This window comes from Chiloscyllium plagiosum, chromosome 12 (assembly GCF_004010195.1).
Source record: "Chiloscyllium plagiosum isolate BGI_BamShark_2017 chromosome 12, ASM401019v2, whole genome shotgun sequence".
NCBI classification, from domain to species: Eukaryota; Metazoa; Chordata; class Chondrichthyes; order Orectolobiformes; family Hemiscylliidae; genus Chiloscyllium; species Chiloscyllium plagiosum.
Genome location: NC_057721.1, coordinates 57,188,881 through 57,213,908, shown reverse-complemented (window position 1 = coordinate 57,213,908; position 25,028 = coordinate 57,188,881). Strand labels below are relative to the sequence as shown.

The following is a 25,028-nucleotide window of genomic DNA, read 5'->3' as shown; positions in this document are numbered from 1 at the left end:
TGGGAGCACGAGGCATCGCCGATACAGTCATCGATGTAGCGGAGAAAATGGTGGGGGGTGGTGCCAGTGTAGTTGCGGAAGATGGATTGTTCCACATATCCTACGAAGAGGCAGGCATAGCTGGGGCCCATGCGGGTGCCCATGGCTACTCCTTTCGTTTGGAGGAAGTGGGAGGATTGGAAAGAGAAGTTGTTCAGGGTGAGGACCAGTTCAGTCAGTCGAAGGAGGGTGTCAGTGGAAGGGTACTGGTCGGTACGGCGGGAAAGAAAGAAGCAGAGGGCTTTGAGTCCTTCGTGATGGCGTGTTCAGGGATAGATAGAGAGAGATCCTGGTGGGAGAGTCTTGGTTCAGAGGTCACAATCTCAGAGTAAAGTATCACACATTTAAGTTAGAAGTGAGAATTTCTTTTTGATAGTTGTGAATCTGTGGAATCCTTGATCATAAAAGGTTGTTGAGGATGGAACATTAAGTGTATTCAAGGTTAATATATACTGACTTCTAATCATTAAGAGAATCAAAGGTACGGTGATTAAGCAGGAAATTGGAGTTGAGGGTTATTGGATCAACCACCATTTCATTGAATAGTAGAGTGGACTTGATGGGCCAGATAGCCTGTTCTCCTATGCTTTCTAGCCCCAATGGGAGACAGGTCTTGCCAAACTTCTTGTCAGATACTGCTACAAATCCCATCATAGCTCATGTCAGTTAAGACCCCTTTCAGATTCCATCCCATTTGCTTCCACTGAGCCAGTCATGGATTGTTAAGGTCAACATACTGTACAAGGAGTTTTTGCTGTGGAGAAATTATTTTTGCTGAATTGTAAATCCTTCTAAATAAATGAACTCTGAAATTCCAAAGTGCATGACTGCCGAGTCATTGTTTATCATTTCATTCTACAACAAATTTACAGCCTGATTTCGCAGCCTGCCTCAAAGTGCCTCAAGGTTTTTGAGATTTAAAAAGCGCACTTGGAGATGAGATTCAAAAACGATATTAAGAGAATTACCGTTAATGTTGATTTTTAAATGCCAGCTATTTACTTTTAGTTTATTTTTTTCTTTACAATAAACAATCATTGATGGGGGTTTAAACCCAGACGACCTCAATGCCATTTGCAAAGTAAATCAAATTATCATCCTTGAACATAGGGAAAATGTAAAGAAAATGACTGGATAAATAACTTCCATTGGCTAAGAAAGAACTCTGTTATCAAAGAGTTGATCTTCTTGCTTTGATAAATATCAGTGATTATATTTAAACATTACGAGGTTGAATTAAGGAGGAACCAAGCTTTCTGGTCCTTATTTTCATACAGTGGCTTTGCTAGAAATTGTTCATGTTTGTCATGTGGGGACTTTTGCAGAGCTGGCTGCTCTGTCTTCTTTCATCAAGCAGCCTGCCAACAATAACTGCTTGTGTTCAGACATGAGGAATAATTATTTAGGTGAGCCTAAACCAGGGATGTCATCATCAATTTGAAATTGTGCCTTTCAAGAAATGAATGTACAAAGTTGTGAGAAAAATCGTGGTTAACTGCATGAAATGATCAGTAAAGCACTGTGAGCTTTTTTGTGACTAGTCACTATAGTGAAAAGTTGAAGAATATCTCCTTACATTAGTATAGACGTAACTTCTTTTGCATTTTAAGAATCAATGTTGATTTTACTGACATCTCAAGTTAAATAGAAGATTCCCCCCCACTTCAACGTTCAAGGACATTCAGCCTCAGATCTTCAGGGAAGCGTCCTCCAAGGTGGCCTTTCAAAGTGGAGTCACAGGTAGATAGGATAGTGAAGGACGCATTTGTATGCTCGCCTTTATTCGTCAGAGCATCGAGTATAGGAGTTGGGAGGTCATATTGAGGCTATACAGGACATTGGTTAGGCCGTTTTTGGAATATTGCGAGCAATTCTGGTCTCCCTCCTATAAGAAGGATGTTGTGAAACTTGAAAGGGTTCAGAAAAGATATACAAGGATGTTGCCAGGGCTGGAGGGTTTGAGCAATAGGCAGAGGATGAATAGGCTGGGGCTGTTTTCCCTTGAGCGTTGGAGACTAAGGGGTCACCTCATAAATATTTATAAAATCATGAGGGGCATGATAGGGTAAATAGACAAGGTCTTTTCCCTGGGATGAATCGCTGAAACTGATAGCCAAGTTCCATATCCATAAAAACAGCCTCAACGGTATTCATGTTGTGCTGCATGTAACCCCATCTTATTGTTCTGTGTAAAACCTTCCTTACAGTTCTGTTTTCACACCGTCACCTTGACAACTTGTTATTATCTCTCTACATCAATTAGTTTGTACAGTTTTGAATTACTTGTTCCTTTGGTTAGACCCTCTTCATGTGACTGTTACATTTATCTTTCCTACCTATCTTTCTGTCATAAGCAGTATGACTCTGGAAAGTCTTGATTAACCTCTGCCCTTCCAAATGAAAGTCTCTGTTGCCCTTGATAATGGTTTTGATGTCATTAATGTCAGGCAGACTGACTTGCTGTTTCCTGAGGTAAAGCTCTCCATTTTCTTGAATCATAGTCGAACACTAGCACCCTTCTGATCCTCCTGCTGTGTTGCTGTATCCAATGAGAGTTGAAATATTATGATCAATACTTCTGCTATTTCAATTTTTGCTTCTTTCAAAAGCATAGGATGCATTCTTTTTGGATTGGGGATTTACCAATTTTCAGTAATGCTAACCTGTATTGTACTGTATCGTTGCAAATTTCTAACGTTTCCATGACGTCCCTGTCCTCTTTGAATGACATCTTCACGTCATCTGCTTCCTTTGTGATGATTGTTTCTTTTAAAATTCCTCTTTTAGGTTATTGGTATACCAATTTTCTTCTGTTGCAAATTGTTAAAACTACTGCAACACTTACTATGTTTATAAAATATTTAGGAGTTCAACTTAAAAAAAATTTTTTAAAATGTTCAACATTAATGTTGACTACTAATATTTTGATGTAGCCTCTGATATTAATTGTTTCCTCCATTGCTTTCTATAATCTTACGACGTGTTACCTGAATCTTGCTCAAGACGTTTTTCATAAGTCGCTTTTAATTGTTTTGATTTTATGTTAACTTTTTTATTTCTTTTGGCAACCAGGATGTGTTATGTTTGGATTTGTCTTTTTCCTCAAATAGAATATATCTAGCTTGTACCTGATCTATTTACAGATAGTTTTTTTTTGGTTAGAGTTGAGAAATAATTGCACTTGTGGACCCCAAATAAAGAAGGAGAGGTAGAGGAACAAGACTGTGGGAAATGTTCAAGAACTGTAGTTTAATGATATTGGGGGCCATTAAATACCCAATGCTGATTAGGATGATGTTAGAATAAAGGGCTAAGAGAGGTAAAAATTTTGGAAATGCAATCAGGAAAACCTTTTTGGTTAGTATATTTTCAGTCCCAATAGGATAGAAGCATTGTGAGATCTGGTGCTCAGGTTAAATGTGGATCCAAGTGAACCAAATATCTGAGTAGGTACATCAGAATGATCACCATTTCAAAAGCACAAGATAAGAGTGATTATCATATTGTGATTCGTTATTATTGTGGGGTTCATTGATATAACTTTTATGTTATTTGTTGTGAGTTTGGGTTTCTAGTTTTTGAGTTAGAAATTGGGTTTTCTATTTGTGCATCACTAACAGACTTATTTTGTGATCCAGCATGGTAAATATAATGGCTCGTGGTTTGTTAGAGAATTCTGGAACTTGTTTGTTTTCAAGCTTAAGGGAAACACCAGTGAAAACAATGCCATTGACTACACCAGGAAGGTCATGGAAAGCCTAATAGAATGAGCAGACATGGAATTTAATATTCAGAAACATTTTGACCAAAGGGATGGAGAAAGGCAGAAGAAATATATACTTATTGGCACAGATCTAAATAGGGTGCAGGGATAAAGAGCCTCTGGGCTCATTTGCAAAGTTCTTTGAAAGTGGCAGGATACAGTACTTTGCAAATTAGTTCGTGAAGCATGTGAGATTCTGGGCTTTGTAAACTGAAGCATTGAATAAAAAAGCAGAGATGTTGCAATGAACCTTTAGAAACCTCTGGTTAAATCTCAACTGAAATTTCACACACAATTCTGGTCATCATAAGGGTGTTAAAGATGGGCAATAAATGCTGTCCTGTCAGCCAGAGACATGTCCCATGAACAAACATAAAAAATAGATTCAATCCCAGAATCAATTAGTAAATGCAGTATTTGGAACTTCAGTACCATTTTTAATCAATACTGCCATGACCTACTTTTTCCTTCTCTATTATTCCTGAATAGTTGGTAAAAATGCATATTAAGAGCCCATCCTGGATTATTTTCGTTAGTGTAAAACATCATAGTCCTACTTAGAAATTTGTGTCCACAGCTCACCAACATTTGTTGGTTACATTTTAGACATTGATGTTTACATAATTTAATATATTTTTCATCACTTCTTTTTCTTAGTTTAGGCCCTGTAATGTTTTGGGATATTTCTGGTTTAACTGCTATTTTTATATCTCTATAGCTCCATTATCTTCTGGTTCCCCAGATAAATGAGTTTAACCCCCACCTCCTCCTTACAACTCAGCAAGAACATTTGTCCCAACTGTGTTCAGATGTAACTCTTCCCTCTTGCAAAAATATCCCTTCTCCCATAATGATTACCAATTCTCCAAGAATCAGAAACCTCCCATTCTGTATGATCTTCCAGCCAAGCATTTGCATGAACCACGTTTCCCACATTCACCAGCATGAGACACTAAGAATGGTTCTGAGGCTGCTAGCTTTTGTGGTCATGTTTCTTTTTCAAGCTCATGAAGTTCAGGCTGAAGGATTTCAATGCCTCATGCATCATGTGTATCATGATTTCTACTTGCTCCCTTTCTTATCTCAGACTGTGCTGCACCCCTTGGTGTGATATGATGCACCAAGGAAGCACCATATCATTCAGAAATCACCGTTGTAGTTACAGAAATGCCCTGACCTATCAAGTCCCCTCTGAGTACTGCATTTTTACTGTTTGCTTGTCTTACATGTAGTCAAATTGTCCATAGGGTGGATTTGTACTACATTTCGTCAAAGTGTAGTCATGTTTTCTGGTATTCAAAACTGAAAAATCAATTAGCAATTATTCTTGATCTAAGTTATCTTGACTTGATGAAATATCCTCCCAGAACCTGTTAATGTTGTTGATTGTGGATGAACTGTAGCTGCATCTTAAGCCTGGAAAGACAATATAATACTATCTTCCTGAATAGAAAAATGACCTTAAAATTAGCATGAAACATAATTAAATATACGCAGTACTTTAAACTCGACTTTTGTTTTGAACAGTGACTTTAAAAAAAAATAAAATTTAAGATTGAAACAAATATCAGAACAGTTTCTTAAATTTCAAATCAAATTAAAAGTAGTACCTCTTTTTAAAAAGATTCTGTTCCACAATTTTCTTCCATTACAGATCTGGAGAACTTAATGACAAAATATATAGTATCTAAGTTAGGAACGATTCACATAGGTTAGGCCTTCCAATATAGGACATGAATGTTCTCTGTTTCTGGACATTACTAAAGTTTACCAAACTGTGCAGTATATTTTTCTCTATAGGAACCATACCACATTAGTTGACTCCACTTTCACCCACGTTGATTCATTATGATGTTTGCGTTCGTTCTTGTGACAATTGGCAGTTATATTGCCAAGGCATACAAGACTATGGGCCAAGCGGTGGAAAATGGGATTGAATAGTTAGGTTCTTGTTTTTGACCAGCATGATTCAGTGAGCCGAGGGGTCTTTTTCTGTGCTGCAAACGTCTTTGACCTTATGTAAAACACAATATAGAGGCCCACAAAGGCTGCTGGATAAAGCTTAATTTATCTCCAGCAATGTCATTTGCTACATATACCACAAGCATACCATGGTTAACATCAGACGTCTAGTTTAGGGTAGGTTTTAATTTTGCTGCACAATTGGCAGTGATGTCATATACCCAGGTTGTGTCAGTTATTTCTTAGGTCCCTGTAGATAGAGTGTTCCACTTCCATTTTATACTGTATTTATTGATAGTTAAGAGTTGCCAATAAAAATAGCAATCTGGCATGTTGAGGACATGATACCTATGTTGCTGGCTATTGTTCAAGTACTGCACTTATTTGCTTAGGCAAGAGAATGTGATTACAAAGTTTCAGGTTAAATGGTCTACCTTTCCAGATCTGAAGAACATAATTTAATGACAAAATATATGGTGTCTAAGTTAGGAATGATCCGCGTCGGTTAGGCCTTCCAATGTGGGACGTGAATGTTGTCTGCTTCTGAAGGTTACTAAAGTTTACCAAACTGGCTTTTTCACCTCTAATTTTGAATCTATTTTGAGATCATTCGCAAAACTTTAGAGCTTACATTGTGTATAACACATACCTCGACCATTGGTTTTTCATAGATATCCTCCTGCAGTGAGTCTGTTTTTGTTTGGATTGTGTCCCGTTGGAGAGCTTGTAGCACCTTCTTTGGCATAACAAAGCCATACTGTGCTTCCAGAAGTGCCAAGTCAATTTTTTCCGCTTTTAGTACAGTTATTACTTCATCTCGGGCCTAAAACAAATCCACACAACATGAAGCATTGGCATACTCTTTCACTGGTAATTTATAGGGAATACTGTACGTGGAAAAGATTTCATGCACTCACATGTATTGCCAGTGTGCAAATAAATGATCTTCCATTAACATGTAAAATTACACTTTTACTGTATCCGATAAGGTGAAAGTTGTGGTTTATCAACATTTCAAATAACTTCAGTATTGTGCTTTCTCAATTCGTGGAGTGGGTAGATGGATACAAATGTGGATGTAATAAACACTCTGCCTGTACCATGCTTACTGGTGGAATTTCTGCTTTTCTAACACTTAAAGATCAACTTATATCCCATTGTAACTGTTGCGTTTATTCAGTTGATGTCTTTTTTTTTGCTTTGCATTCTCCATAATCCTTCCTTTTGTTTTTCTCATTCGCCCTGTGATGTTTGGATTTTCTGTTTTAAACTTAGTTCTGTTCCTTGCAGGAAACTGACTAGAATTAAGAATTTGAGGTATTCATATGGAGAGGTTAATAGAAGTTCAGAAGAAAATAATTAACCAAATGTAATTTTTTAAAAACTCGAACTCAGGCAATTGGAAATCGGAAAATGAGTGGAGCAACATTACATGGAAGACTAAAATAATCAACTGATGCTTAAGCAACAATGGAAAGTAATTAATTGCATGCCATTCAATACTTAGGAAAAAGGAAATTTGAACAAGGTTAGGCCATTAAGCTCCTCAAACCAGTTCTACTATTCACTGAGATTGCACTGATATGTGGCCTAACTTCACATAACTTTGTCCCGTATCCCTTAATACCTTTCCTTACCCTTTGTGTGTAGAAGTGCTTCCTAACATCTCTTCTGAATGGCCTGGCCCTAATTCTCAGACTATGCCCCTGAATTCTGGAATCCCGAACCAGCAAAATAGTTTGTCTTTATGTGCCCTGTCTTTTCCTCTTACTATCTTGCAGACTTCGAGCAGATCATCTTAACCTTCTAAATTCTAGAGAAAACAGAGCTAAATATATAATCTTTCTTCATAATGTAACCCCTGAAGTCCAGGTATCATTCTTGTTAACCTACATTGTACTCCCTCCAAGGTATTAAAATCCTTCCTAAGGTGTGGTGCCGAAATCTGCTCACAGTACTCCAAGTCAGGTCGAACCAGGGTTTTGTATAACTGCAGCATGACTTCTAATAAGATTTGCAACTGTTTGAAAAAAGAATTGTAGTTGGTAGCGATAGTAACAAATCTGTTAATTTGAAATTAACGGATGTGGTGATCCAAATGGCTTTTTCTCATTTAAGTCTTATTTTCACAATATTGTAGATGTGTCCTAAATTACACTGATGTTGACATTTCTTGCTGATTGCCAATACAAACAAGTTTACCTTTGGTGGGAGAGACATGCAACCTACTGATAATGATAAGTTAAAGGCAAAATTTTAAGTCTAATTTTGCTATAAGTGTTCTTGAAACCTTAAACTTAATAGGAAATTGTAACATAAAAATTTAAGACAATGCAAGTGCTGCCTTCAATCTTTCAACCTATGAAAGAGCTTGTGTATAATATTTTATTATATCCTACTTGTGAAAGTATACACCTTCAGAAATTGAGAGAAATGTCTTTCCATGCAAAGTAATTAACTGAAATTTATTGACAACAATAACAGCAAATAGTTTTTGTCAGAGTCTTCTAATTAATGTTGTTATATATGAAACTTGACGCAATTTAATTTCATCTGCCCTTTCAGACTGCCGTTCATATTTCAGTCTGTCCATACAAAATTTCCTGGGAACATTGTTACCTATCAACTAAATTGTGTGTTCTACCTTGCAGAATTGACCATCAGTCCCATCCGTATGGAGGCAAGCCTTCTACAAAAAGCAGCTTAAAAGCCGAAGGCAACACACGGTAAGACCTGATTTTCAACATTCCAACTGACACCATCATAAAGCTGTTTAGACAAAAGCGATCTTGCAGAAAGTTGTTATGTTTTGGGGTACGGTTACATGCAAGAACGAAATTGAAGTGGCGTATCTTTTCATCGAAACCTACTGTGAAGTTATTCTCATTCAATCAATGATTTAACCCAACCTTAATCTTGTCTTTTTTGCACAATGCAATCAAATCATTGGAGGTTGGGACATTTATTATCAAAGTAAACCTTTGGAAATATGTAAGGTAATAAAGATTACCAACCTCTAATTCACCTTCAAGTATACTGAGCAGGAACAATAGGTCATCTCGAGAAAGATCTTCATGTTTTTTAGATGACGTCCTTGTTTTATGATTTCGCAAAACAGTCCCTGTCTCCTCCATAAAGAGTCTTTCCCTTTGATTGTTCATTTTAATTGTTCCTGAGTATGACTCGTCCTTTTCAGAATTTCGATGGCGTGACCTTGCTTGTTGATGCAACCTTTTAGTTTTGGATGAGCTTTCCAAGCTGTTGCTTCTTGAGTGCATTTTCAACTGAAACAGGTTAAAGCAAGTTTCTTTTTCAATGAAGTTACTTAAAACATCCATGTACTAATTGCAACAACTTTTTCATTCCTTCATGGGATGTGAGTGTCACTTATAGGCCAGGATTTAGTGCCAACTCCTAACTGCCCAGAGTGCAGTTAAGAGTCAGTCACATTGCTGTTGAGGTGGAGTCATGTTTAGGCCAGATGGGGTGAAAATGACAGATTTCCTTTCCTATTCTGCACCACCTGATGAAGGAGCAACGCTCCGAAAGCTAGTGCTTTTAAATAAACCTGTTGGACTATAATCTGGTGTTGTGCGATTTTTAACTCTGTACACCCCAGTCCAACACCAGCACCTCCAAATCATGCCTAAAGGATATGAGAGAATCAGATGGGCTTTTGTGATAATCAACAATGGTTTTATGGTTGCCATTAGGATACCTTTTTATTCCATATATTTTTATTTAATTCAAATTTCACCACTAGCTATGGTGAAATTTGAATTCATGCTTGCAGTCTGGGGTCTGGATTACTAGACCAGTGGTATTACTGCTACTTCCCCTAAACTCTAAATTTATCATTGCCAGTAAATAGAGCAGCCTCAACTTAAATAATTAATTATTTCCATGAGTTTGAAAATTTCATATGGAAAGCAAAAATAGTATTAGAATAATGACCACTAATTTAAATCAAGTTGGCCAATTGGCCAAATTGGGATGACAGCATCTCTAGCTAGGCCAGCAGTTTAGACCCATTCTAATTTGTCCAAAGATCCAACCCTATTGCTGTATAGGATTCACATATAGGCCATACTTGATAAGAAAGGCAGATTTTCCTCCCTACAGAACATTAGTGAACCAGATGGGGTTGAATGACCATCAGTCATGGTTATATCATCAGAATTGGATGTAGTTTTAAATTCCAGACTTTTTTTTAAATTCACTTTTCACCTTCTGCCCCTGATGGATTTCAACCTATGTCCCCAGAACATTAGACTGGGGTTCTGGAGTACTACCCAGTGACATCACGACGAAGCCATCACCTCCTTGATACATCCACACTTTATTTCAATTGGAATATGATAACTCACATCCATAATTGATAAGTAAGACCTTTCAAGTTTAGATTTGGGTGGCACAGTGGTTAGCACTGCTGCCTCACAGCGCCAGAGACCCGAGTTCAATTCCCGCCTCAGGCAACTGTCTGTGTGGAGTTTGCACATTCTCCCCGTGTCTGTGTAGGTTTCCTCCGGGTGCTCCGGTTTCCTCACACAGTCCAAAAATGTGCAGGTTAGGTGAATTGGCCAAGCTAAATTACCTGTAGTGTTAGGTGAAGTGTGGACTTGTTGGGCCGAAGGGCCTGTTTCCACACTGTAAGTAATCTAATCTAATCATTTATTCTACTCTTATCTCATTCATTTTTTTAATTTATCTTTTCCAAGACCAAATATGAGACATTTACAAAATGTCCCGTGCTCCAGACATTTGGATGGTATATTTTGTTTAAACACAGCCACCAAATTATATTCACAACTTATTATTCCCTTTGTTTTCACAACATACACAATCCATAACGATCAAGTAACTTTGAATGTTCATTGCTTTGACATCACTCCTAAAAGTTTCTTAAATCAAAATGAATTTTAAACTTTCAAAGACTTAGCAATTGTTTCCTCCAACAAAGCCTGAGAATAAAATTTGATTATTTACAGAGATGACTTTATTTTGGTTATTTAGAGAGACTACATTATTATATAAAGCATTGAATATTAGAAAATTATTATGTTTCAAACTCAGAAGTACTGAACAACAACATCTTCTAAAATGTTTTAATTTGGTCAATTAGAAGGCATTTCTCCTGTTACTTATCCCTACCTATGTAAGTAACATGCTAAATATGGCAAACCAAGGAAGTGCAGTTGAAGGGATAGAGAAAAAAAGTGGATAACTATGATGTGAATTCGTTATTTGCATGAAATGTAAATAGAGGTATGAACTGCTTAGACCAAATTGCTTGTTTCTGTGTTGTGTCTTTTGTGAATTTATACATCACAGATCTATTCTGAATTTGTTGCTCTCTTAGATGACCACACTAATACTGTGATCAATTTTGGTATTCTGAGAAAAACAAAACATAGCCTGTATGTTCCTGACCATTATGTATCTATCTTGCAACTCGTAGGTGCACATGGACACATCATGAGAACAGAATTTACCTGACTTTAATGTTTCCTCTAGCTTTGAAACATTCACTTTTCAAAGCCATAAAGTGGAATGGCCACTCACAATGAAATTGTCCTGGAAGTGTATGGATAAGATTCCTGATATTTCTTCACCTTTTACAGTCGGTTTCAAAACTAATCTGATGAGCACTTTATAGCTCTGTACTCTTTACCAATCAGATGATGCAATTTTGAGACCCCCACAGAATCAAGACGACTGCTACTTATATGTGCAATTTGAATAATGACAACTGACATAACATTCTTACTGTACTGAGATGTCCCCAAGTTATGGTTGAGCATGGAAATGAAAATTAGTGCCCTCTTCAGTGGTGTTTGGTGTTTAATTAACTGGGAGACTGGTGGATGGGGAGCCTCAGCCCATGACCTTCCTCCTGCCATCAATTAACTGTGACCTAGATTGAGTGATGACATGAGGGCAACATCATCTGACAATAGTCCCTGCCCTGTCCCATTGTGCTGCTGTCCATTCGCCTCTGTTTGGTTGTCAGCTCTGAGTGGCCATTAATTCAGTGGGCCTTCACTAAAATAAATGACATGTGTTTCACAGTGGTGAATCAGATGAGTTTTTAGGACAGTCAGTGGTACTTTCATTACCACTATGTCTGAGATGAACATTTCACTCCAGATTTATGAGCTGAATTTAAATTCCAGCAGCTGTTGTGATGGGTTATGAACCTCTGTCCTCAGAGTATTTGAATATCAGAATCAAACAGTATAGGGAGTAGACTGGAAAGAAATTTTAATTAGCTTAAAGAAGGGTGCAACTTTTGACAATAGAATTATCTTAGGTAAATTCTTCACCACTCTGCTCAGAGATAAGCAATGTTCTAGCAGTTGAAGAGGGTGAATGTTTTTTTTTTAAATCTGCAAGCCTGTATCTAGAAGTAGGCAGCTAAGTAAATTCTTGTAATTTTGCAAAAACTTTATAAAACTAATGTTCACACAGGGATTTTTGTCAGTGCATTCACTGAGGAAGACTGTGGAATCCCAAAGTAATGTTTTTGAATATAACACAGAACCTAAATCTGATACTTTACAGTTTTTAGGACCTGCTGACCTCATTTTGATTACTCTGCAATTACAGTGGTTTGCATTCTGGATCATTTCTCTTCCTTGACATAAACAATGTGACACATTAATTAGCTACAGTTTGAACTTGTTCTGTTTGTGGAATGACTTCATATTCAATAGAATGCATAGCATCTAAATCACAGTAGGAGGTTTTCCATTTCAGGCTGCCTAGCTGGTGGTTTTACTGTTCGTGGGGAATTGCAGCAGCACTGGGTTTAATGCTGGATATAGTTTTTGTGTGCAGATTTTCCCTTTTGTTGCTGCAAAGTTAGATGAGAATGGCTAACCTGCTGCTTTGGATATTTTCACTTCCATCATAGGCAGCTGATCAAAGATATGATATTCTGCAAGCTTATAATCAAAGAACAATAGTCATGAAGTCAGAAAAATTAGAAAGAAACAATGTTTTATGAGAAAATAAATAAAGCAACTTGCAAGATAGACAGGGAAGAATTATTGAATTAACTCTGAAGATGGTGCTAATATTTTCATAATCTAAGTCAAGCATTATGTCAGTGAAATGACATTGAACACCAAGCTAGCCATGTAAAAATTTGCACTTCCTTACATGGAAGAAGAAAAATATAGATTTAGGAAATTGGCCATTCAGCCCCTCAAGCCTGTCCTATTCTTTAGTTAGATGAGTGCTTCTGAAACCTTTTCAGTCTGAGAATCACTCAGAACTCATACGCTACCAACCGGACAGATCCTAGCTGGCTTTGCTTACTTTGTCTTATTTCATCCATGGAAAATGGGCATCGCTGGCTGGCCAGTACTTATTGCTTGCCCCAAGTTGCCCTTGAGAAGGTGATGGTGAGCTGTCTTCTTGAACTGCTGCTGTCCGTATTCTGTAGGTAGGGAGGGAATTCTTGGAGTTTGACCCAGCTACAGTGAAGGAACGGCAATATATTTCCAGGTCAAGATGCGAGTGGCTTTAAGGGGATTTGCAGGTGGTGGTGTTCCCAAGTATTTGATGTTCTTATCCTTCTAGATGGAAATGGTCCTGGGTTTGAAAGATGCTGTCTAAGGATATCTGGTGAATTTCTATAGTGCACATAGTTGATATTACACACTGTTGCTACTGAGCATGGTGGCGGAGGGGGATGTTTGTGGATGTGGTGCAAATCAACTGGGCTGCTTTATCCTGGATGGGTGCCAAGCTTCTTATGTCTTGTAGATAGTGAACAGGCTTTAGGGAGTCAAGACGTGAGTTACCTGCTGCTGCATTCCGAACTGCTCTTGTAGCCACTGTAATTATATGGCGAGTCCAGTTCAGTTTCTGGTCAATAGTAACCTCCAAGATGTTGATAATTGGAGATGTTAATGCCATTGAATGTCAAGAGACAGTGGTTAGATAGTCTCTTATTGAAGATGGTCACTGTATGGCATTTGTAGTGCAAATGCTACTACCCCAAAAACACCCTGACAGCATTAATCGGAAGAATGACAGCTTCTGATGAGAAATTCATGATCTGAAGTCCAATTCCAAGATGGAGAACCACAGTTGCATGTCAGGCTTAATGATTTAATTCAACAATTCACATTGAACTTCTGGGAAAAAGAATTTTAAAATTTCTACTTGGTAGATTCTGTGAATAAAAGCTAACGCGTTCAATTTGCGTAAGAATTTACAACTGTTGAAAATCAAAACACAGACTAAACAATTTAACCTTGCTGTCTGGAAGCACTGTGCCACTTGTTCAGACCCCTTGTCCAAACCATAATGAGAATCGCCTGGACTCCTATCCACATGATGTCACAGAAGCTGACCACTATAGTATGTATGCTTATGGAATCCATAAATCTGTTGTCATTTTTTTCTGTATTAAATGCAATAACTAATTTTGTAATAGATATCACAAATTATTAATTAATTCAAAAATCAGAAGTATTTATGTGTATTGTAGCGACTTGAGGATTGTTTGTGGAGGGTCCATGTCTCCATGTTTAACAATTCTGGTATGTTTACCAGAATGAATGACATATAATTAACATAAAAACTTTTAAATTAGAAGGAGTTTGAATTTGATTGAGCTGTTCCCAGTACAGACATAAATTGCATGAAATGGAACAATGTTAGATTCTTTTTATCTGAATGATCAGAGCATTCATCCAACCTAAATAATGTATACTTGCAAATCTAACTTGGATTAGTTGTAAGCTATATGAGCTTCTCAGCAACAGAAAAATAGAATTTTCTACAGACGATTGTATTTAAATAAATTGCACAGGAAGCACAATATTAGTTAGACAGATGCTGTAAACATTGTGGATCACAGATAAATGCAGTAAGAAATACTTGTGGATCTGATTTGAGATGTAAAAGTAAAAGATGGACTGATTTTTTTTTCAATTTCTTTGTGTTTTTCCAAACATTTATCGAAACATAAGTCTATCCAAGAGTCAAGTTGAAAAGTTTTATTTAGATCAAAACGTTTAAAAGTGATAACTTCATAATAAAAGATTGGAAGTTCATCTCAAGTTCAAATGTGACAACAGAATTGCAAACAGACTGGGTAAATCTCAGATCTTTGCTGTCATCACATAGGATGTAATTTTGTGACTTTATTTCAGAACTGTGGCAGTGGCACAAACCTGGTCAGAAGGATTCACTATTGGAAGGACAGGGGTTGCTTTGGGAGGATATGCAGTGAAAGACTTTGGAGAGGCAAGGGAGGTTGGAGATGGGTCATTGAGGTGTGAAACTTGCCTCAGTAAAAGCGAAAGGTTCATTTATCTTTGTGTACTGGCCAATATTTATTCCTTAATCAACATTACAAAAGCTGCTGTTCGTGAGAGCTTGGGGTACACAAACTGGCTGCAACATTTCCTACTTTACTATGCCCTTCAAAATTGTACTTAACTGACAATAACGTGCGTTAGTATGGGTTTTTTAGTTTTTTTCTTTAACAAATTGGCAGACAGCATGAAGTCTGTTCACTGCCTACTTTGGAAGCAACATACTGAGTTAATTATACATTCTGACTCCTGCACCCATTTTCGGGCCTTTTCCAATTCTGCAACCCATAACCCTTACATTAAATAACTGTGATATATCAAGTCACACTTGTGACTATGCTTTAACTCATTCCTCAAATGAAGATATTTTGACACTTGACTCTGACCATGTCAAACATTACAGTATGTGACAGATTACTAGTTTGATGAGGTGCAAAGCTATATTTTCTATGCTTCAAAATCAACACTTTCAGCCAAAACAATATGGTATTTGTCTCTGTCACATAGTTATGATAATAGTTTAGATTAGATTACTTACAGTGTGGAAACAGGCCCTTCGGCCCAACAAGTCCACACCGACCCGCCGAAGCACACCCACCCATACCCATTTCCCTTCCCCTACATTTAACACTACGGGCAATTTAGCTTGGCCAATTCACCTAACCTGCACATTTTTGGACTGTGGGAGGAAACCGGAGCACCCGGAGGAAACCCACGCAGACACGGGGAGAATGTGCAAACTCCACACAGTCGGTCAGTCACCTGAGGCGGGAACTGAACCCGGGTCTCTGGCGCTGTGAGGCAGCAGTGCTAACCACTATGCCACCGTGCCACCCACTGTGGGAGATGAACTGATACTGTCCCTGGCACCTTTCATCCATTGAGCAAGAAAGCTCCCACAATCCAGGCATGACTTGAAATCAACTCCCAGGGTTGAAAGGGCAAATGGTTTCTAAGCCTTGGATTTGTCAGCAATAACTTTATTTTATATGTTAACTTTCCCACAAATGCTTCTTTTCTTTCTAACTTAAATCCTTGTGGGCAGAAGATTGGGAAGGAGTTGTGATAGCAGCCAAATATCATGCTGAGATGTGAAAACTGGTCCACATGCCTGGGCTTGAAGATCTCTTACACGTTTGTAATGACTCCATTAAAATTAAAGGAGACTCTATTAATATGTCATATAGAGTGTTCACTCAATGAATCTTTGCACTTCAGATGTGACTTTGACTGACAGCATTATATAATGACCTGGAATTATAGGATTGCAGTAGTAATGAATATTTACAAAGCTATTTGTTAAATTCTCTCCTAAACTAGAATAACTATCCATTAATCAAAGTGCTGAACGTTGCATCTCTTTAGATACGTGAGTGTTGTGGGGAGGGATCCTTGCCACGAGGCCCAGTGAAATTTCTTATCAAATCTGCCCCATTACTTACCTACCCTGCTCTGAAGATATCCATTCTAATCGAATCCATCTTTATTTTGCTACACTGTTCCCAAGTCAACTCACCACGAGGTGGACTTTGCCAAAATATCAGCATCTGTTATGCATGCATTATCTTTAAAAGCCTGTTGTGCACCTGAACAAGCACTGTAAGTCTGGAGCTGCCCTGTAAAGTTCCTGACTTTTGCTCCTGAGATAGGAAACAGGGTGAAATTGGTGCCCAGATTGCAGGCAGGAACCTGGAGGTCTTGTTGGATGTGGTGGTGTAAACGAGGGATGTTCCTCTTCCCCAAGGACCAGTAATGGATTCCATGACAGCAGACCATTTCACCCTTGTCAGTATTGCCACTCAGGGCACTGCAGTCTCAGCCACTTGGAGGAATGTCCAGCAGTGTAGGAAGAATGTCAATGTCCTCTCCACCAGTTTATGTGCTACCCCCATCCTCTCTCAGTACCTCACACTCACTCTATCTGTGCAGCCTCTCTCTTGCCCTTGCTGCCAAATGCCTTCTCCCCAATGACCCACAACCCACAAACAGCTTCCTGACATGATATGAAGTGACTAGTCCACCAACAATACCAGACCTTTGGTGTGTTTTACAGGCAGCAGCCATCCCCTGCCTGGTCGAACTAATGTTCAATGGTGATGACCGTCTAAGAGGTACATTAACAAAGGAAAGCCCCATTACTATCCAAATAGGAGCCTGATTGGCACTGAATGCAGTAGACCTTTTCTAAGGTACATAATACAAAGTTTTCACTGATTCTGCAGCTGGCAGCTGAAATCACAATTCTGCCCATTAAATACTGCCCAATACATCTGCAAGAAGACTGTGTTTTAATGATCATTTCTACCATTGACTTTAAATATGTTTTGAACTGTGACTCTGCCTCCATGCCAATCAGGTCATTTGAGCTTATCACGAGGCAGAATTAGAGCTGCCTACCCCTCTCTATAACTCCATCTTAGCCTGAATTAAAAGAAACAGTTTACAACGTAACTGCATTTAATACCTCACATTTGTAACAAACATTTAAATCACCCATATTTGCGCTGTGATCAGAAAATTGGAATACCAAAGCTCAAAGTCAAGAGGTAATAGAATTTGGATTTGTATTCACAAATTTCTAATCAGATAGATTTTCAATTGAAGTTTGAAAGTAATAGAAGGTGTAGACTGAAAGTACCCTAATGGGGGGAGGGGGAAATTGATGAGTAGGTCTTGTGTGAGTGTGTGTGTTTGTGTTCCTTTTCTTTTAATGGTTAAAAGAATAATGAACTCTAATTAATCTTCTGTCATGAAGATCTTTTAATACAATTTTGTTGAGGTATTCCATGATTGTCATGAAATTAGCGCTGAAAATGTGTTGCTGGAAAAGCGCAGCAGGTCAGGCAGCATCCAAGGAGCAGGAGAATCGATGTTTCAGGCATGGGCCTTTCTTCAGGAAGGACTCATGCCCGAAACGTCAATTCTCCTGCTCCTTGGATGCTGCCTGACCTGCTGCGCTTTTCCAGCAACACATTTTCAGCTCTGATCTCCAGCATCTGCAGTCCTCATTTCTCCTTGTCATGAAATTAGCAAGGTTTCATTATTGCTAAACAGGGAGATGTGGTGTCAATGATTTTTTTTACTCAACCAGTTTGTACTTGCAAAATTCAGACAAAATATTTCTTATTCGATTGAATTTGGAGATTAGACAACACGTGCTGAACAATCTTGAATGTACTAAAAATAAACTATCCTTCAGTTAATTTAATTTAATCTGTCAAACTCATAATATGGCTCATTTACACTGAGTAAAACCAGTATATATTCATGTGCAGGGACCTATTCTGTGTAAATAAAAAGAATATGTTTAAGCCTTGTAACTTTTTTTTCATTATCTGAGAGCTTGGGAATCCCTATCGTTCCTCATTGGCCAGGGGAATTGCCATGGAGCAAGCAATCAGAGTTGGCATACTAATTAATCAGCAGCCTTTCGACTGTAGTATAAATGTGATCATTTGAAGTTTGGCATTCTTGCATTTGTCCTGATGAGTGCAAGACCAAACGCTTTGACAACATCTCTCTCCTTCCAGCAATTTTCAAATGCTTAATTATTCATTACCTTTTGGAATTTGATTTTACAATACTCAGAATTATGTTATGTCATAAGTTCAAGATAGTTCTTGAGCAGACAACAAGAGAGCTGATTCATACTTTAGCCTGAAATAACATCTAATCAAAATGATGTTACAATCTATGAGGACTCCAATGAATGCTAATCGTTTTACTAAAATGGTTTATTTAAAGATTTTCTTAAATTGAATAAAGATTAAGAACATTGCAATCAAAACAATGAAGGAGGGAAAGAATGACATATTAACAATTCCCAAATGATGATGAGGGCCATGTTTACAAAATATCATGTGTTATCAGTCTCAACCAGCAATGACACCTAATCCAAATTTATTCTGAAGTAATATTTTCTGCCTTTGAAAGAAATATCCAAGTAGGCAAATTTTGTTCAAGATCGATGTTTTCTGTGAATGTTTTGTGTTAGTCATAACCGACTTGACCACATAGTACATTTCATTTTTTGTGTGACTATCCATGCTTGATGTTATCAAAGGGGATAACATGTGAGCAGCCTATGTGTGCTACCCTCTGGGTTGCTTTGAACTACACAAGTACACAGCCTACAGGAAACATTAGTGAAGATATGTCTGATAAAGTAGCTTTAATTATTCCTAAAATTTGTATTCTGGCATCTAACATGACTGATTTTGTTTGTGTTTATATGTGTCATTGTCACAATTTAAAAGAGAGGCCATTTGTGCAGTTTTCACTTTCTCTTACGCTTTAATCAAATAGTATTCAGGTTGTGAGTAGGACAGGGTTGGAGCAGGAGGATCTTCTTCCTTCAATACCTATGACAATTTGTTTTTATATATTGTCTTTAATGCAATAAGATTTTGTTCAGACACTTCACAGGAGTAATATAAAGACATAATTGAGGCACATAAAGTAACATTAGGTGTAAGTGATAGATATGAAGTGACAAAAAATTTTAACATGGGAATTCTAGAGATTAGAACCGAAACAACTGTGGTAAAAAACAGCAGACTAATGAAAATCAGGGATACGTTTAGGGCCAGAAATGGAGGAACTCAGAGCTCAGAGCTTTGTGTGGCTAGAGAAGGTTTAGGAGATGAAAAGATGCATAAGAGAATTTGAAAATAGTGGTAAGAAATTTAAAATTGAGACATTGATGGGCTAAGAGCCAATGTACAGGAAAGACCTATTAACCAAATTTTCTAAAATGTAAGAAACATTTCAGAGACCAGTGAGGAGAGCTAATGGACAAGTATTAGTCAATTGATAATTCCTCCATTTGTGCATGTGGCAATTTTACAGAAGGATAAGTGATGTCCCAAAGCAGTTCAAAGTGCAGCACTTGCTTTGTCAGTTTTTGCCAATTAATCAATGAACATTCATCAGTTCATATTTGCTGATTGTGAGGTAGAGTTAACTAGTTGTTGTTTGAACTGTTACACGGCATTTTATATTTTCATCCTCATACTATTCACAGTCTACCCAAGAGTGGTTTCATGCCTCAACAAAGATCAACTGTTTTCTGGTGTGAGTATTAGTTACCAAGATGGAAAACTTTTTAACTAAATTAACCTTCTTAACAGAATTAAACTGACCACCATAGACATATATGACCTGCAGTATGTGGATGACTCCAGTACTCACTCTCTTCCCACACCAACTATAGTTACCATGAAGTATTGTTCTTCTAAATCTTTTCCCTTGCCTGAGGCATGGTTGTTACTTTCTCATGTGAGAGCAGCCAGGTGGTCTGGTAAAACTCTGGTGATTTTACCTTTACAGAAGATTTGCAAGCCTCACTCAATCTCTTCATTTCTTCACACAAAAGACTCATCCTGTCCTTGAATGTTGCCAAAGCAAAGCTCATACTACTGGAAGAAGGGTCACTGCTCTGAAGTAGAGTTACTGGATCAGAACGTTAACTCCACTTTCTCCCCACAAATGGTGCCTGACGTCCTGAGTTTTCCCAGCAATTTCTGTTTCTGTTTCTGACTTCCAGCATCTGTAGTTCCTTGTTTTGGTTTTTCCTCACATTATTAATCCGCACCTGGTCAAATATTTCACCTCACGTTTATGCTGAAGGAAAAACTCTGTAATGTGCAATCTTCTCCCATACGTATCTCAAAAGCCCATTGGTGAGGAGATTCAATACTGGATCAACTGCACCAGCCAAACCTTCTACAAGCAATGGCAACGATTGTCTGACAACAATGACCTACCTCTACAAGTCAATAAAAAAATCCAAATGAGCAAAGCAAGTACTCCTGTACTGTAATAAGTGCTAGAGTATGTGTCAGCAATGCATAGAGTGGTAGGGAAGTTCCACCAGCTTTCACTACATTCTTCACAGTCAGTGGAAGGCCCATTGAACTACCACTTGTGTCCTTCCTGGAGCCAGATATGTAATTATTAAGTTAAAACTCTCACAAAATCAGCTACAGTGGACTGGACACTGGTATCCTGATGGCTAAAAAGTATCTCCATGCTATGTCATGTTTTGCCCACTCACAAATGGTCAGTGTGCCAGGCAAGGACAATGAAAATGCTTCAAAGACACTCTGACGAATTCCTTGAACTGTGGCAGCTTTGATATAAATGACTGGGAGGTGCTTGCTGCTGACCTTTCACAAAGGCAACAACGTGTCTGTCAAGCTGCATTATGTTTTGAGTTCAAATAGCTCAATGATGAGGTAGACTGGCAGCAAAGAAGGAAAGAAAAATAAGCAAATCAGGCGCTGTAGATCGACTATACTGTGGGAAATCGTACTTGAGTATCCAACAATCTGTGGGTCAAGAATCGGGCCTGTTCAGTCATACGAAATGGCAGAAATTTGCAGAAACCCTGAGCATATATCATCCTGGAATCGAGGGACAGTTGACAATAGTGGTGCAGAGAAAAGATGGCTGATTAGTTAATACCTTAGAGAAAGACTTTTTCAGATGCTGATAATTTTGGTGTGTATTTCCAGCATTCAGGTTTCCCTTCTCATTCCTTGGATTTTACTGGATTAGTTTGTGATGCATGTATATGATGCATATACAATACTTGAATGTATGGAGATAGTTCTCTCCATATACAAGCAGGGGCAAAAACTATGACTCTAGTAATTGCTGTTTTTGACAAAGACCTTTCAATATAGACTTTTTGAATTAAATTCCTCTGGTTGCTATTTTAATAGGGATATTAACCTTGTATTTTATTCATTCACGGAATGGGGATACTGATAGCTAGGCCAGCATTTATTGTCCATTTCCAATTACCTAGAGGCCAGTTAAGAGTCAATCGTATTCTGTGGCTGTGGAGTCATGTGTAAGCCAGAGCAGATAAGGATGGCAATTTTCTTCTGTAAAGAGCCAGATGATGTTTTTCCCCAACAAATGACTCTGTAAGACTATATTTCTGGATTTTAATTGAATTCAAATCCTACCATCTGCCAGCAATAGTTTGCTTAAGTGATTGTAATATTGAGGGGATCTTGTACATTGGATTTTACGGTAGCTGCAGTCCTTGATTTGCCTTGCGGTTATACACATGTGCAATTGCTTTTCAGATTAGGGTATTTAAAAATGACATCATTTTTTAAGCATATAGATTTTCTGAAAGGGAGTTTTGTTCATGGCATGCAATCCATTAATGGGGAAAGCAGTTTTATAAGGCAACCATTAAATATATGTGAATGAGGAGAAAATCAACTGTTTTCAGTTCCTCTGAATTTATTGCTTCTGTGCCTGCTGATCCATTTCCTTTTCTATATAGAAAACTACATCCCTGGCACAGAACTATACAATTGTAGGTTTGAACTAAATGCTTCCAAGATAACACAAATAATTGTATTAGTTTGCATTTTAGCATTGCTGGATGATAGCAGTGTGATATTCTATTCGAAACAGTGAACAGAAGTTGCATTTCTTAAATACAAAACTTAAATTACCACATACAGTGGATATGGACAACAAAGCCTGTGTTGGAGTGAAATGTTTGACAATGGCAGAAAAATGTCCATGAATTAGTGTTGTACCTAAAATCTACATAGAAAACCACAGTTCAACAATGATCAGTTTAGAATATGTAGGCTTTTTGGTTACTAATGTGTGAGAAAGTGAGGACTGCAGATGCTGGAGATCAGAGCTGAAAATGTGTTGCTGGAAAAGCACAGCAGGTCAGACAGCATCCAAGGAGTAGAGAATCGACTTTTCGAGCATGAGTCCTTCTTCAGGATTCCTGCTCCTTGGATGCAGCCTGACCTGCGCTTTTCCAGCAACACATTTTCAGCTCTGGTTACTAATATGTCAGGCTACAAGCATGAATTCTGATCAGTATCGTGCACAATTGACCTGTTCTTACCACTTACAAGTCCTTAAATTACTGAAGGGTGGTTTTTCAAAGAAAAAACATTGCTGCTTGCCATAATGCTTTGTTTGATAGAACATAAGTTTCTTGGGTGAATTTTTCTATCGATAATATTACAAAGAAATAGAACAATATCACTGTGTTTAAATGTTCTATTCTTGTGCGCAGTCAAGTCAAAGGCATGAAATTGATTTGATCATGGTTTCACTCATGTATCTGTGGAACGATGAATTCAGATACAGGATTTTATTGTCACAAAGATGTCACTATTCATGTAAATACATTGTTAAAAACCACACAACTCCAGGTTTATGTGGAAGTACTAGCTTTCAGAGCGCTGCTCCTTCAGAGGGTTGTGGAGAATAAGATTGTAAGACACAGAAGTTATAGCAAAAGTTTACAGTGCGATGTAACTGAAATTATATACTGAATTGTTTGTTATGTGTCTCATCTTTTAGAATGACCATGTTGGTTTCATATGTTTCGAGCAGCGCTCTGAAAGCTAGTGCTTCCAAATAAACCTCTTGGATTATAATCGGGTGTTGTGTGATTTCTAACTTTGTACACCTCAGTCCAACACCGGTGTCTCCAAATCATGTAAATACATTATCAGAGTACGCTGCAGGTGTGAAATGGTATTGTGACATATTAGCCCTTCATTTACAGTTTAAATGCAGCGCAAATTTGGAATTAATCCTTGAGTTGAAATAAGAGCAAAATAGGAATGCAGTTTCTTAGAGAGGGAATGTACATTTGCTTACATCACTTGAATCAGTTGGGCAATAACATTCTATTTACCCTGCACAACTTCAGTGAAATGTGAAGTTGAAAGTACTTCCTGATACTAGTAAATCTGTAGCGTGAATGCACCAAGAGCTGACTGAGATTGGGTTGTGCAACAGATTAAAATGTATTACTTGGATTTGAATTTAGGCAATCTTGTTGAGAAGAATGTCTCCTTTCCTGGCCTGTAAAGGTGCTAATTGAAACTTGCCTCACAGTAAGCATGAGTTCACAGTACACAATCCATAATTCAACACTAATTAGCACTAAATTGGCAATCTCATTCAGAGAGGCCAGGAAGATGGATAGGCTAGGCAACAATAAATTCACACTAGTGCCGGCAGCATGCACATAAAATGTTAATGAGGCTCAAGGTTCAATTTTGGGCTGGCCCTGAGCCTCGCCATTGGACCATGAAGCCCTTACACATTTCTGCCCACTTTACTCTGCATCTGTCTTATGTTGTGCCTGACATTTATGCTGATAAATTGTGAAAATGTTCCATTCCTCAGCATATGAATTTGCTAATTATATAGAATCAGTTTGCCATCACACCTTTATTGGTTTTCAAAACATGCACATTCTTTATTTTAACACTATGTTCATCATGCAAATAATACTAAACTTGATAATCAAGCAATTTATAAGAGAAATTAACATACTTACATGACTATTAAAATACAGCCACTCCCTGTTTTACCTAAATTGTGCTACATTTCTATAAATCTAACGCCTGAAATTCTAAAGGCCACATTTCTAACATTTTAAATGGGATTATGTCAGGCATTGACGTGGTCTTACTGTCTGGACATTTTACTTTTATTCATAATGAACCAGACTTTATAAAAAATCTTAAAGTAAGGGAACACTTAGGAAGCAACCATTGACGTGTCTTACTGTCTGGACATTTTACTTTTATTCATAATGAACCAGACTTTATAAAAAATCTTAAAGTAAGGGAACACTTAGGAAGCAACGATCATAATATGGTAGAGTTCAGTCTGCAGTTTGAAAGAGAGAAGGCAAAATCGGATGTAATGGTGTTACAGTTAAATAAAGGTAATTATGAGGGCATGAGAGAGGAACTGACGAAAATAGACTGGAAGCAGAGCCTAGCAGGGAAGACAGTAGAGCAAAAATGGCAAGAGTTTGTGGGTATAATTGAGGACACAGTACAGAGGTTCATCCCCAAGAAAAGAAAGATTATCCGCGGAGGGATTAGACAGCCATGGCTGACAAAGAAAGTCAGGAA

The 25,028-nt window shown here is 37.9% G+C and overlaps 1 protein-coding gene across 1 annotated transcript in view; it reads right to left on the bottom strand.

Annotated features, from left to right (window-relative positions):
• Positions 1-25,028, bottom strand: part of filip1l (filamin A interacting protein 1-like) — a 252,304-nt gene that overhangs the window by 145,716 nt on the left and 81,560 nt on the right. Inside the window, exons 2-3 of the mRNA XM_043701146.1 lie at positions 8,779-9,048; positions 6,414-6,587 (exon numbers count right to left, since the gene is read on the bottom strand). Coding sequence (XP_043557081.1) covers positions 6,414-6,587; positions 8,779-9,042 — 438 coding nt within the window. The 5' untranslated portion in view covers positions 9,043-9,048. The remainder of the gene's footprint in view (positions 1-6,413; positions 6,588-8,778; positions 9,049-25,028) is intronic.